General features: G+C 42.4%; 1 protein-coding gene across 5 annotated transcripts in view; it reads right to left on the bottom strand.

Annotated features, from left to right (window-relative positions):
- The window catches only part of LOC109867613 (SH3 and multiple ankyrin repeat domains protein 3), a 263,943-nt gene that overhangs the window by 137,976 nt on the left and 109,988 nt on the right, over positions 1 to 15,979 (bottom strand). For all 5 annotated transcript variants that reach the window (XR_004204842.1, XM_031801754.1, XM_031801755.1 and 2 more), the window contains exons 4-6: positions 6,469 to 6,577; positions 836 to 987; positions 1 to 61 (exon numbers count right to left, since the gene is read on the bottom strand). The exon at positions 1 to 61 is cut by the window's left edge and continues 107 nt beyond it. Coding sequence is in view for 4 of the 5 variants with exons in the window: in XM_031801754.1 (XP_031657614.1) it covers positions 1 to 61; positions 836 to 987; positions 6,469 to 6,577 (322 nt within the window). In the remaining variant the exon portion in view is untranslated. The remainder of the gene's footprint in view (positions 62 to 835; positions 988 to 6,468; positions 6,578 to 15,979) is intronic.

The following is a 15,979-nucleotide window of genomic DNA, read 5'->3' as shown; positions in this document are numbered from 1 at the left end:
AGAGCGGACTTAACCCCCGACTGTCCTTATAGTCAGGAGACGCACCCAGGTCCAGCAACGTCTGGCAGAGAGAAAGAGAACGAGAGGGAAAGTTAGAGAACACACACACACAATGCACACACTCACTTCAAGCCCAACAGAAGCTATGAAAACCCCTGTATGAAAACACTATCCATTTCCTTTGTGGGATCTACATTTTTCTATCATAGGCTTCTGCACTCATGTAGATCAAAAAGAGGGACATAGAGTAGTCCATTAAGATGATGGGTTTTTCTGCACTACAGCTATAGCTCTCAGGATGAGAACAATGATGAGTCATATCAGAGGCATTCAGTAATGATACACATCCATTCACTGAGCACACGCCTACTCATTAAAGACAACAACCTAACCTCCTCAAAGCAGATGAAAACCCAGTGAGCCAGGGAGGGCACAAGAAGCCCATTGAATAAAAGCATCTTTTCAGTCAGGTCTCGGAAGAGAGTACTTAGCACCCACATACACACTGAGGAAATCATGTGAGTCAGACTCTTACTTATGACAAGCAGAAAGTGAGTGAGTGTGTGTGTGTGGTCTAGTTCTTCTATCTTTGTGGTGACCTGCAATCCCCAAAAGTTTCCCAGTTTCGCACAAAGGCTATTTTAGCTTAGGAGTTAGATTTAGGGTTATGGTTACAATTAGGCTTAGGGTTACAATTAGGGTTAAGGGTTAGTTTAGGTGTTAGTGGTTAGGGAACATAGGATTTTGAATGAAAATCTATTTTAGGTCCACTCGAGGATAGAAAAAGAAGTGTGTGCGTGTGTTTGTGCGTGTGTTTGTACGTGTGTGTACTCACTATGAGGGCCGTATGGTTCTTGGTGCGGACAGCCTTGTGCAGTGCAGTGATGCCGTCTCGGGTCCTGAAGTCCAGGTGAGCTCCTCCACTCTTCAGCACCTTGATGAGGTCTGCACAGCCCTCCAGCTGAGACGCCATGGTCAGAGGACATTCTACAGCACACAGGGGAGAGAGGAACTAGGTTTAATATATAACAGGATGGCTTTTCAGTGTACATTCTGCATAGTACTGAGACAGAAGCATGCATTCAGCATTAGGGTTGACTTTAACTGTTTGTATTTAAATGAATCAAAGCATTTGTATGAGAAGGCCTATCCCTTTAAATGTCTCTGATTAGAGTGATAAAGGCAGGGTGAATAAAATACTAGTTCCATTTCCAGATGAATCCACTCTCATCAATTTCAAGTGATTCATTTAAGAAGACAAATATTGTGCATTTGAGAGCCTCATCAGCGAAATGACTTTGTGATAAACATGATGGAGTTTGTGTTTACCAAAACCAGATAACAGTGTCGGAGTTAGCAAACAATCTGTGTGTGTGTGTGTATGTGTGTGTGTTTGTTTGATGATGATGATACAACTTAACACTAACGCCTCGATCACACCGACAGCATCATTGCATTTTGGTACACCAGAAGTAAATTCATTTCCTATGGATGCTGCGTTGCGTAGCATTTTGCGCAATGACGCTGTCGGTGTGATTAAGGCATTAGAAGCCATCAATCTCATTATTTTAAATATAGTTTTCTCTTCATCAAAGAAGGTGCTCGGGATGAACTGTGGGTTTAGTATATTCACAAACATGTGCACACACAGACACAACAAAACGAGCATTTAGAAACAAATAAAAAATGTTTTGGTTTGTTTTGCTTTTGTTTGCTCTTGCTCTCTCTCTCGCTCTCTCTCTCTCTTTCTCTTTCTCTCTCCCTCTTTCTCTCTCTCTCTCTCCCTCTCTCTCTCTAGCTCTAGCTCTCTCTCTCTCCATCTCTCTCTCTCCCTCTCTCCATCTCTCTCTTTCTCTCTACATCTCTCTCTCTCTCTCTCCATCTCTCTCTCTCTTTCTCTCTCTCTCTTTCTCTCCCTCTCTCTCTCTAGCTCTCTCTCTCTCTCCATCTCTCTCTCTCTCTCTCTCTCTCTCTCTCTTTCTCTCTCTCTCCATCTCTCTCTCTCTTTCTCTCGCTCTCTCTCTGTCCCTCTCCATCTCTCTCTCTCCCAGAGGTCACCCCATTGGAGGCTCTCAACAAATGACTGCACAAACATTTGCATAAACATGAGGAGATTAGCATGAAGAATAATCCATCTTTACCCAGCATGCATTGGAATGTGGCAGAGAGGGCCAGACGGATATCACTCAGTGGGCAGCCAACCCGAACAATCACAGCACTCGTTATCTATGTCTGTCAGTCTCTCTATCACTGTATCTGTCCATCTGTCTGTCTGTCTGTCTGTGAATATTTTTCTGTCTATTTCTGTCTGTCAGTCTCTGTATCTGTCCGTCTATCTCTGTATCTCTCTCTCCCTCTCTTTAATAATAACACTGATAATAAGTATCCTCAGGAAGTTCAATCAGTAGAACAGGAACCTCGGTGGGGTGTAAATTCCTGATTGGACGATAGCTGTTTTGATACTGTGTGTCTGAATGTACTAGCAGTATCACAATAATATCTACTCTCTTAATACTGTGGAACATACACTGAGTGTACAACACATTAGTAGCACCTCCCTAATTATGAGTTGCACCTCCTTTTGCCCTCAGAACAGCCTCAATTCGTCGGGGCATGGACTCTACAAGGTGTTGAAAGCATTCCACAGGTATGCTGGCCCATGTTGACTCCAATACTTCCCACAGTTGTGTCAAGTTGGCTGGATTTCCTTTGGGTGGTGGACAATTTTTGATACCAGTGGAGGCTCCTCAGAGGAGGAAGGGGAGGGCCATCATCCTCAGTGAATTTCATAAAAATGTAAATTGTAGAACATTAAAAAATGTATCCTTTTTAGATAAAACTATACTAAATATAATCACGTCACCAAATAACTGATGAAATCACACTACTTTGCCAAGAAAGTCTACAGTAGCCTCAACAGCCCTCTGTAGGGTAGCACCATGGCATAGCCGGTGTACAGCTAGCTTCCGTCCACCTCTGGATACATTGACTTCAATCCAAAACCTAGGAGGCGCATGGTCCTCACCCCCCTTTCCATAGACTTACAAACTAATTATGACAACTTCCGGAGGACGTCCTCCAATCTCGATTGAGATTGCGTCATCTGTGGATCTGTTGGGGCAGTATGAGAATTGGAGTGGGTCTAGGGTGTCTGTGAGGATGCTGTTGATGTTAGCCATGACCAGCCGTGAGTGCTACTGACGTGAGTGCCACGGGGCGGTAATCATTTAGGCAGGTTACCTTGGGCACAGGGACTATGGTGGTCTGCTTGAAACATGTAGGTATTACAGACTCGGTCAGTGAGAGGTTGAAATTGTCAGTGAAGGCACTTGACAGTTGGTCCGTGCATGCTTTGAGTACACATCCTGGTAATCCGTCTGGCACAGCGGCTTTGTGAACACAGTTATCCAGAACAGCTGGTGCTCTCGTGCATGCTTCAGTGTTGCTTGCCTTGAAGAGAGCATAAAAGGCATTTAGTTTGTCTGCTAGGCAAGTGTCACTGGGCAGCTTGCATCTGGGTTTCCCTTTGTAGTCCGTATTAGTTTTCAAGCCCTGCCACATCCGAAGAGCGTCAGAGCAGGTATAGTAGGTTTCAATCTTAATCCTGTATTGACGCTTTGCTTGTTTGATGGTTTGTCTGAGGACATAGCGGAATTTCTTATAAGTGTCCAGATTAGTCTCCCGCTCCATGAAAGCGGCAGCTCTAGCCTTTAGCTCTATGCGGATGTTGCGTGTAATCCATGGCTTCTGGTTGGGATATGAACGTATAGTCACTGTGGGGACGACGTCATCGATGCACTTTTTGATGAAGCCGATGACCGAGTTGGTCTATTCCTCAATGCCATTGGATGAATAGCAAAACAAAGTCACTGGTGCTTCCTGCTTTAGTTTTTGCTTGTAAGCAGGAATCAGGAATTAGGAGGATATAATTATGGTCAGATAGAATTGTGGTCAGATTTGCCAAATGGAGGGCGGGGGAGAGCTTTGTATGCATCCCTGTGTGTGGAGTAAAGGTAGTCTAGAATTTATTTTCCTGTTGCACATGTGACATGCTGGTAAAAATTTGGTAAAAGTAATTTAAGTTTTCCTGCGTTAAAGTCCCCAGCCACTAGGATCGCCGCTTCTGGGTGAGCATTTTCTTCTTTGCTTATGGCCTTATAGAGTTGGTTGAGAGCGGTCTTACACGGAACTCAAACCGGCTGCGCGCATGTGCCATCGTGTGCTATCGTGCATACATTTATTTTGTCCCCCTACACCAAACGCGATCACAATGCGCAGTTTAAAATATCAAAACAATCTCTGAACCAATGACATTAATGTATGGCAATTCAGCTAGTTAGCTTGCACTTGCTAGCTAATTTGTCCTATTTAGCTAGCTTGCACTTGCTAGCTAATTTGTCCTATTTAGCTAGCTTGCTATTGCTAGCTAATTTGTCCTGGGATATAAACATTGAGTTGTTATTTTACCTGAAATGCACAAGGTCCTCTTCTCCGACAATTAATCCACACATAAAACGGCCAACTGAATCGTTTCTAGTCATCTCTCCTCCTTCCAGGCTTTTTCATCTTTGAACTTATATGGTGATTGGCATCTAAACTTTCATAATATTACCACGACAACCAGCAAAACAGTTCGTCTTTCAAACACCCATGTGGGTATAACGAATGAGGAGATGGCATGTGGGTACCTGCTTCTATAAACCAATGAGGAGATGGGAGAGGCAGGACTTTCAGCGTGATCTGCATCAGAAATAGAAAGGTGTTCTATTTTAGTCCTTGGCATCGTAGACGTTCGTTGGCGCGCACGAGCAGTGTGGGTGCAATAATTGAAGAACATGGATTTCTACATTTATTTTGCGACACTCACGTACGTGACATGTCTGGTCTGGTCAGCATGTTAGTGCCAGCTTCACTTTGTGGTGGTAAATAGACGGCTACGAATAATACAGATGAGAACTCTCTTGGTAGGTAGTGTGGTCAACAGCTAATCATAAGGTACTCTACCTCAGGTGAGCAATACCTCGAGACTTCTTTAATATTAGACACCACGCACCAGCTGTTATTGACAAAAAGACTCACACTCCCACCCCTTGTCTTACCAGAGGTAGCATCTCTGATCTGCCGGTGCATGAAAAATCCCGCCTGCTCTATATTGTCCGTTTCTTCGTTCAGCCACGTCTCGGTGAAACATAAGCTGTTATAGTTTTTAATGTCTCGTTGGTAGGATCATTTTAATAGTAGGTCATCAATTTTATTTTCCAACGATTGCACGTTAGCAAGAAGAATGGAAGGCATTGGGAGTTTGCTCGCTCGCCTCCAGATTCTCAGAAGGATCCCCGATCTGCGTCCCATTTTCCAGTGTCTTTTCTTCACGTAAAAGGCGTGGATCTGGGCCTGTTCCATTGAAAGCAGGATATCCTTCTCGTCGGACTCGTTAAAGGAAGAAGTTTCTTGCAGTTCGCGTTGAGTAGTCACTTCTCTGATGTCCAGAAGTTATTTTCGGTCATTAATTATGTACACAATAAGTTTAACAAAATAAGTTACACAAAGCGCCAAATAAATTACAAAATTGCACAATTGGCTGGGAGAATGTAAACGTCAGCCATGTTCTTCGCACCATCTTTATGAATGAGAGTCATCCAATATGCTATAATAGAAATAAGGCCATGCTCATGGAAAAGAAATCGTCCTCTCATCTTAAACGGCACTGACCACCTCTGCTTGACACACACGGGAAACTGTTGAGCGTGAAACATTCTTGACCCACTCAAACCGGTGAGCCTGCCACCTACTACCTGTTCAAAGGCACTTAAATATGTTTTCTTGCCCATTCACCCTTGGAATGGCACGCATACACAATATGTCTCAATACTCAATGCTTAAAAATCCTTCTTTAACCTGTATCCTCCCATTCATCTACACTGATTGAAGTGGATTTAATAAGTGACATCAATAAGGGATCATAGCTTTCAGCTGGATTCTCCTGGTCAGTCTATATGGAATGTTTTGTATACTCAGTGTATATCAAATAGTACTGTGGCTCAGCTAACCATTGTTTGTTCTCTCGCCAGTAATCAGTGACATCTGCAGGGAAGTTGTTAGCACCCAGCGGCAGGTAGCCTAGCGGTTGAGTTGGGCCAGTAACTGTGGGTTGCTAGTTGGAAACCTTGAGCCGTCTAGGTGAGAAATCTGTTGATGTGTCCTTGAGCAAGGTAGTTAACCCTAATTGCTCCAGGGTCACCATCAATAATGGCTGTGTCTCAGGGGGAGTGGGCTATGCAACAAAAAAATTATCACACGTGTATAACCCACACTTGTACAAATGTAAGAACCCACCTAATTATTATCTCATCAATGAGCATGTTTTTATTCACATACTGTAGCACTGTTTTGTTCGATCTAAATTAACTCTGCATGTCTCTTTGATTCTATAATTTCTGGATGCTAGAGGTGCAACTGTCTCCTCACCTCCCGATTCAGGGTCGTGGAAGTTGGGGTCCAGACCTTTCTCCAGGAACTTGGACACCTTTTCGATGTTCCTCTGCTGTACATACTCCATAAACTTCTTCAGGTTCGCCTGGGAGACAGACAGATAGAGAGTCCATGTCATTCAACTAGTATTAAAAACATATTTAAATGTAATTCATGCAAATCTAATTGCATTTAATATTGACTAGGGGGAGCGGTGTAGAGTTGGAGAGAGGGGGTGAGAGTGAGAAAGAGAGAGCGATGAAGAGAGAGATAAAGGAGGAGAAATAGAGTGGAAAGGGAAGGAGGGGAGAGAAAAAGAGAGAGGTAGTGAAATAGAGCGAATGAAGGACAGTTAGGGAGATATAGAGAAAGATAAAACATAGAGGGAGAGAGAGCGCTGTGATTGGGTGATGTAACACTCATGTGGATAGAGATGTTTAATAATGCAGGTGCGAGATGAAAGCTGAAGCACACTCCCGTGTGTATGTGTGTTCCATGTCAGTCCAAGTGGAAGATTTAGGTGGATACAGTAGTGCATTAGGCACCGTTGGGTAGACCGCAATATTCCATCTCTCTGTACTTCCAAAGCAGCAAAAAACTCACTTTCTATTCATCAAGAACAAAATACATTACAAAGCACTTCTCTTTAAAGGATCAGACCACTTACCCATGCCTTATCCTGGAACCAACTAGTTCCTAAACTGTGCATTATAAGTCAAGGAAACAGCACTTAGGTTTGGGGTCAAGTCCATTTCAATTCAATAAATTCAGCACAATATGGAAAACACACAGGTGTGAGGGTGTATGTACAGCCATTGGTTATTGAAAGCAGAGGAGTTGAGGTGTGGTCTTTACTCCCAATATTCCGTTTTATGTTACAGTTTCACACCAAAGAGGGAATTTTGGATATCCTTATCTTTGTAACCTTTGCTTGATATTCAGCTCATTGCAGTAAAGCGTTTCAACCATTACAGATGACTATCTCACCCAGATGTTTGGAGAGTGAATTGGGATACGTACACATCTGCATCTGCTGTACAAGGCTGGAAAGCTCATTCATAAAATAACACCATGCAGCCACACACAGAACTGCCCAAATAGGGATTTGGACCAGAATCTATCTGGTCCCCACTTATCTACTTCTGTAGTACTACTGAAACAAGGAAGTCTGCAATCAAAACACCACAGCCATAGAGTACTATGTAAGGACAATACGTATTGAATACTTTAATCTGAATAAAAGGTTGAGGTGAATTTCCACTTCAATTCAGTTACTTAGTGATTCAATTTAATTCCTGAATTGACTGAATGTAAATGGTATTTATCCCAAAGCCTGACTCGAATCCCTATTAGCCTAATTACCAACCTGTAACATATTCTCAGTCAATACTACGGACTTAAAAACCTTGGGTTACTTGAGAGATTCCATATGCTGACAACAGCTTTCTGTGAAATAATGCTTCCACTGTCGATGTAGCTTTCAATTCAATCCAGCTAACATCATTGAGAAATAGGAAATAGGTAATACAATATTGATACAGCATCTGAAATAGTCAATACAGTTTGAACACACAGTATCTGAAGTAGTCAAGACTATATTGGTATAGTATCTAACATAACTTTATTGTGAGAAAAAGAGATGGTGTTAAACATAGAGGCTAGAGGAGAGAGCTGTGTTCAGATATAACCCATCTGGCTAACAGAGAGATATCATTACTATTCTATTCTCAAGGTTTCTCTGCCTCACTTGTTACATAACCACCACATGCACTGAAACCTACAGTACACACACACACACACACACACACACACACACACACACACACACACACACACACACAAAGTAAAAGGTGCAGTGACACAAACAAAGGATTATTTTTTACAGACATACTGTACACACGCTTGCAGAAAAAACACACACACCTTGCCTGTGACCAGCATGGCTAATTAGCAGAACATCATGTAGAAGGCGTGTGCCACTCACCATGTAAGGCGTCAAATATATCCGTCCTTCCAAAATCCCTCTCTTTAACCCCTTCACAACTTCACGTCTTTCTCGTGCTCCCTCACTCAAAGACATCTCCGCTCTCGCCCATACCTGGCTACCCTGGCTCACTCACACACACACACACACACACACTGGCACTGAGAATGACTGCCGACTGCTCCTCTCACCATCATCAGCTGTACTGAGGAGAAATTCACTCTGGCTTTTTTCAGAATATATGATAAGTGGTTGTTATGGTGATAGGATACAAAGAGTGAGCTCTGACTGCCAGAAACATACGTGTGTGGGAAGATAAGTCTTTGCGTGTGTACTATGAAATGCATTACTAGAAAGGCCGGAGGGATGCTTAGCTAGCAATGTGTTTCGTATAATGTGTGTAATTTTGCCCGTTGAGTGCAGAGGAGAGGAGACAGCTTTGTTATGGCTAATCTACTCAAGTACACATCCTAATGAACACCATCACACACACAGAGTATCATACTACAAAGTGGAACAGTATACATTTCCCTTCAGGAGAGTGGGGGGGGGGGCTCAATGCGGTTCCAGCCACAGCGCAGACTCCTTTATTGAAATACAAACGCTGTCAATGATGACTGGGAGCCTTGTTTGGCACAGGAAAATGACAGGAGAGGATGTGCATGTGAGACGGTTTGTTTGATGGCATATGTCTGCGTCCCAAGTCCCAACTTGATCTCTTAAGGAACTGTAACAATGTAATCTCACAGGCTGAGAGAGGCTAACATCCACAGATTTGCAAAACATTACTGATGTTTACAAAAAAGTGTGAGAGGTTAGGTTGAAGCATGTTAGCAAGGGGGTTAGGTTTATTTTAATTTTGGGGTAAGGGTAAGGTTAGTTTGAGTCATGCTTGAGGGTGCAGCACTGCCAAATGTAAAGATCAGACACAAATTGGCCACAAAACATCCCTCTACTGTTACGTTTCTGGTGTGATTTCAGGCTGCCTAGTCTCCAGCTCAGTTTAATTCACAACATGGGTTCAGGAGTAAAATCTAATCGGGGGATCAATTTGAGACACACACACCGGTCATACTAATGTCATTACCACAGGAACCCATATCATAGCAACGAGAAGCCCTCCCCATAGTAACACGGTACGCACACAGAAACAGATGAACCAGCAAAAGAAAACGGACAGATATGGGACAGAACACACACAGCTGTCACACAGGCATACATACACAAGCACGCCGTGCCACGCACACACGCACTGATACAGAATTTTAATTTGAGCCAGTTTGTTACAGCAGGAAAATAATCATGCAGAAACAAGAAATGTGAATTATGTAGACTATAATTAATGGACATTTTTTGAAGGGGTTGATATATTTTTCATTATGGAAAAACAAGTCTGACATTTTAAAGTGGAAATTTGAAACTTTAGAAGCCTTTTCAAACATCGGATACACTACAATTTTGCATTTCCTGTCGTGCAGGAAAATTCTCAGCAACAAAAGAGTGATCAAATTAAGATCCTACATCTGTACTCACGTGTCACAGACACATACACACAGACAACCACTGTCTAACTTAGCATTAGGAAACACATCAGAATGACCTTTAGTCAGGGAGATTTTCTCCAAATCAACACTTACAGACCCTACCTTTCTCTCACTGTATCCAATAGTAAAGGTTAATATCTGCCAACACAGCAGGCCCAACACCCAGCAGTGTGATCCTAAATTCACTGTCAGAGCATAAGATACTGTTCATATAACCATGTGCTAGTGTGTTTTGTTGTTGTTTGTAAATCACAAAGTGCATCTTCATTTCCTACAAAGTAGAAAAATTATCAACAACAGAAGAGTGATCTTTCCAACCATTTCGCACTACTTTTGGCACGAGGCATATGGCTCTGTCACGAATGGTGCACCGATTCCCTATGTATTCCTGTTATGTAGACACTGTAGATCTATATCCAACATGCTGTATGTTGGGAGTGAGTATCTGTCTGAAAGCTCAGGGTCGTATGGCTTTCAGATAGCATAATTAGAGATAGGAATAATTACATATTTTGACCAACACTAATGCTTGCTGAATCAATGCTCTTTAATAGGATACTTCCTATGCTTGTATAGTTAGTATCAGCAGCAGGGATGCTCAACTCCCCGCCACTAACATAAAGTGATGTCTGTGATACATGGAGAGGGGGCATATCCAGCTGTCTGTTCTCCATCTGTGACACTGATGATGACTTCATGTAATAATTGGATCACCATTGTGTAGATCATAATATTGTGTAGATCATAGTAGAAAAACCAACGATAAAGGCATTAAGGCTTGCGCTCCTTTTTTCCCCGTTGATCTGTTGGCGGTAGGGGCATTTGATTCAGCAGCCCTGCGCACCGGATAGGCAAAGTGTTCCCCTTTTGAACCATTTCATTTTTCTGAAAAGACAAACTCCGCCTACCCGGTGGACCAGGAGATCTGTGAATAAATCGAGAATGCCTACTGCGCTGGCCAATCGGATAGCTCAAATCACGGTGCCTACCTACAGCTTCCACGAACCCCGCCACAGCAAAATTTGACACTAGTATACGTGAGAGTTAATAACTTTTAAAACCATGACCAAGAGAGACTGTCAAAGAATACAGCAACGAGCTGCTGTTTTTATTAGTGAGTTGATGTCTACTTTTTATTCAACACTGTCAACACTTTTACAAAATATAAAATGCGCTTCGCTCTATTTCAAGTGTATCGATAGCCATACATTTTATTATTATTAGCAGCTCGACTGTCCCTCTCTGCCTCTCGCTCTGGTCAGTCTCACCGGAGGAAAGGAGGGAGAGCGCAGGAACCGTGAGAGGCGGACCCTCTGCTGCTCTCTCCCTCCGCTGAGAATAATACCGTGTTCAAAATAACTTATGTGTGTTCAAGACAACTGGGAACTCGGTAAAAATGAAATCCGACTGGGACAAATCTTTTTCACTGGTCATCCAACTCGGAAACTCTGGCATCTTTCTAGAACTCCGACTTTCCGACCTGAAGTTCACTGACGTCATGATATGACTTAGTTTATTTTCTTGAGATTCCAGTTGTCTTGAAAGCACCATGACCATCAGATGCAGGTACAGTCAGTCTAGTAAAATAAAACATGTAATTATTTCAATTTATGCTCAGCTGTGTCTCACAAGTGTTACACCAACTAATCTATTTGGTTAATAAATCTTGAGTAATGAAATATAATATGGTCTGAGAAGGACAATATTAGCAGGCCAGGCATATAGCCAATATGCTATGATAATGTATTAGGCCTCTGCACAGCCCTCATTCCCACAGACTGTTTCAAGTCAATGCTAATTAATAGTTAATGTTACATTTGTTCAAAAAAATCTGAGTGGTAGATATAGGCTTACTTTTTGACTGTGAAAGTGATCTTGACTCAGATAAGGTTGGTGACCACTTAAATAGCACATAGCGTGGCTTCAAATGGTGTCAGATTTTACCCACTTCCATCAAAATAAACATCAGCATCAAAATAAACATTTGTTTTCTTAAAAGCCTGAAATCAGTGCAACCCAATGTAAACAGCATTTGCCTGCAGAGTTTGTTCCAGATCCCATCCTGTCCTTTTGTTGGCTGTCTTATATAAGGGTTAAGATGAAGCAGGCAGGCCTTGACCTGTATGTCCCAGATGCTTTATACAGAAACCATCCTGCTGCAGGGGCAAATCATTTTAATTAAAGAGAGAGAGAGAGAGAGAGAGAGAGAGAGAGATGGAGATGAAGACAGAGGGAGGGAGGGGGAGAGATGTAGATGAAGCGAGAGAAAGAGGGAGGGGGAGAGATGGAGATGAAGAGAGAGAGAAAGAGGGAGGGGGAGAGATGGAGATGAAGAGAGAGAGAAAGAGGGAGGGGAGAGATGGAGATGAAGAGAGAGAAAGAGAGAGACAGAGCAAGATGGAGATGAAGAGAGAGGAAGGGGGAGGGATGGAGATGAAGAGAGAGAAAGAGGGAGGGGAGAGATGGAGATGAAGAGAGAGAAAGAGAGAGACAGAGCAAGATGGAGATGAAGAGAGAGGAAGGGGGAGGGATGGAGATGAAGAGAGAGAAAGAGGGAGGGGAGAGATGGAGATGAAGAGAGAGAAAGAGAGGGACAGAGAGAGATGGAGATGAGGAGAGAGAGAGCAAGATGGAGACGAAGAGAGAGGAAGAGGAAGGGGGAGAGATGGAGATGAAGAGAGAGAAAGAGGGATGTGGCGAGATGGACATTATACTATCATATCCCCAGCCAGTGAACAGCTAGAGGAGTAATGGAGCGAGAGAAATATGTCACAGCTCGAGTACAGTCGGCCTCCTACAGCACAGCTACCACTCCATCTCTAATGGGAATCCACAGTATCTAAAGCAGTGATTCTCAACTGCTGGGTCACGACCCAGGACATTTTGAATGAGTCACTGTGTTTTTGTAGATTTTTTTTCAATTGAAAAAATACTCCAGCCTGAACTTAACCGACTAAAACCAGGTAGATATTGGTAGAAAGTGACTCAATAATGTTATCTCTTAACTATTTTTTCTTCAATCACAGTATTTTCAATATAGAGCTATTAGCAGCGCTCTTTAATGGATGTGGGTAAACTTTAATTGTTTTCTTTGTCATTATTGCTACAATTTCTATCAATATAGTATTAAAAATAGTTTTTCCGATTGCATTTTGGCAAATTTTTGTTGTGATGCAAATATTGTCACGACTGAGACAAACTGGTTTCATTTGGGTCCCGAGGCAAAACCAGCTGAGAAGCACTGATCTAAAGCACAGCTAAGACCATGCACAGAACAACGCGCAATTAAGATAATATGCCTAATATGCATTCATACACAGTGGCAAGAAAAAGTATGTGAACGCTTTGAAATTATCTGGATTCCTGCATAAATTGGTCATAAAATTAGATCTGATCTTCATCTAAGTCACAACAACAGACAAACACAGTCTGCTTATACTAACAACACACAAATTAGTGTATTTTTCTTGTCTATATTGAATACATCACTTAAACATTCACAGTGTAGGTTGGAAAAAGCATGTGAACCCCTAGGCTAATGGCTTCTCCATAAGCTAATTGGAGTCAGGAGTCAGCTAACCTGGAGTACAATCATTGAGATGAGATTGGAGATGTTGGTTAGAGCTGCCATGCCCTATGAAAAACACAACAAAATTTGAGTTTGCTATTCACAAGAAGCATTGCCTGATGTGAACCATGCCTCGAACAAAAGAGATTTCAGAAGAACTAAGATGAAGAACTGTTGACTTGCATAAAGCTGGAAAGGGTTACAAAAGTATCTCTAAAAGCCTTGATGTTCATCAGTCCACAGTAAGACAAATTGTCTATAAAAGTTCATCACTGTTGCTACTCCCCCTAGAAGTGGCCGTCCTGCAAAGATGACTGCAAGAGAACAGTGCAGAATGCTCAATGAGGTTAAGAAGAATCTTAGAGTTTCAGCTAAAGACTTAAATAAATATCTGGAACATGCTAACATCTCTGATGCCGAGTCTACGATACGTAAAACACTAAACAAAAATGGTGTTCATGGGAGGACACCACGGAAGAAGCCACTTCTGTCCAAAAAAGACATTGCTGCACGTCTGAAGTTCTCAAAAGAGCATCTGGATGTTCCACGGCGCTACTGGCAAAATATTCTGTGGACAGATGAAACTAAAGTTGAGTTGTTTCGAAGGAACACAATACTATGTGTGGAGAAAAAAAGGTACAGCACACCAACATCAGAACCTCATCCCAACTGTAAAGTATGGTGGAGGGAGCATCATGGTTTGGAGCTGCTCTGCGCCTCATGGCCTGGACAGCTTGCTATCAATGATGGAAAAATGAATTCCCAAGTTAATCAAGACATTTTGCAGGAGAATATAAGGCTATCTGGCCACCAATTGAAGCTCAACAGAAGTTGGGTGATGCAACAGGACAACGACCCAAATCACAGATGTAAATCAACAACAGAATGGCTTCAACAGAAGAAAATATGCCTTCTGGAGTGGCCCAGTCAGAGTCCTGACCTTAAACCGATTGAGATGCTGTAGCATGACCTCAAGAGAGTGGTTCACACCAGACATCCCAAGAATATTGCTGAACTGAAACAGTTTTGTAAAGAGGAATGGTCCAAAATTCCTCCTGACCGTTGTGCAGGTCTGATCCACAACTACGGAAAATGTTTGGTTGAGGTTATTGCTGCCATATTAGGGTCAGCCAGTTATTAAAACCAAGGGTTCACATACTTTTCCCACCCTGCACTGTGAATGTTTACACAGTGTGTTCAATAAAGACATGAAAACGTATAATTATTTGTGTGTTAGTTTAAGTAGATTGTGTTGAGTCTTGTTAGGTTCTTATTTTTCAGAGTAAATAACTCACAGACACAAGAGAAGCTTAACCAAGTTGAATTCTTCCCAAAGGGTCGACACAGCTATATTCAGACACAGACATGGCTTCCCCTGTGGTGGTATTCATACCCCACTTTGGGTGGAGTCTCCCCCGTATCTCTAAACATTGCATCCTTCTTGCTAAGCAGGGAACTAAGTGATATGAGCCTTCAACAGTTTCTCCCCTTATCAGTACTGTCACATGCATTTGTTTTCCTGCACTGAACACATTCCAAGCTTAGTTGTCTTACTACAGAGAACCATTACCTTCTCACTCCTTTATATACTATGCGTCTGATCTATCATGTCTTTAATATCTCAATGTTCAATGTTTAGAATCCAACAGTCTATTGTTGTGACTTAGATGAAGATCAGATCCAAGGTGATTCCAAAGGTACCACTGTAGCTGTATATTTTGTGCTTTTCTCCCAGATATATGGTATTCTTAGCTAATAAACGTTCATTTCTCACACCGTACACTCATTATCTGGCACTCACTATTTGGGGGGAGAACACAGTAGGGAACTACAGTAGAGTAGAGTATGGTAATGTGTGTCTGATGCTGCTGCCAAAACCCAAACTACAAACATGTCCTACAGACATTAAAGGAGTATTGTCATTGGCTTGTCCAGGCTGGCTTCCAACACACGTCCTCAAACCATCTGGACCTCTCCTCATATCTCATAGAATGAGACGGGGATGGTGGGTGGGGGGGTGTTGTGTGTAAGGGGAGTTTGAGAGAGGGTATATGGAGGAAGTGGAGAGTTTTGGTAGGAGTGGGGGGAGTTGAATAACTCGAGGTAGATGGTTGAGGAGATCTCGGTTGGTGAGAGAGTGGGGACAGGCTGTAGAATAAGGGCTCTGTGCTAGAAGTGGTAGAGCGGAGTAGTTTCATTGTACAGCTGAGACTCATTCACCAGCTACATTTTTATCCACAAACACATTTTTACTCTTGCCAGCATCTTTGTTGAGTACCATTCCAGAGGGCTTATTCAAAATGAATGGACATACTGTACATGTTTATATAGAGGCCACATGTTTCATCGTTACTTAAAATACCATGAGAGAGCATCCTGTATTTTCTATTTAGTTTGTTTCTGTGTGATGCA

Source organism: Oncorhynchus kisutch, linkage group LG22 (assembly GCF_002021735.2).
Source record: "Oncorhynchus kisutch isolate 150728-3 linkage group LG22, Okis_V2, whole genome shotgun sequence".
Taxonomy (NCBI): Eukaryota; Metazoa; Chordata; class Actinopteri; order Salmoniformes; family Salmonidae; genus Oncorhynchus; species Oncorhynchus kisutch.
This window is presented reverse-complemented; position numbering and strand designations above follow the sequence as displayed.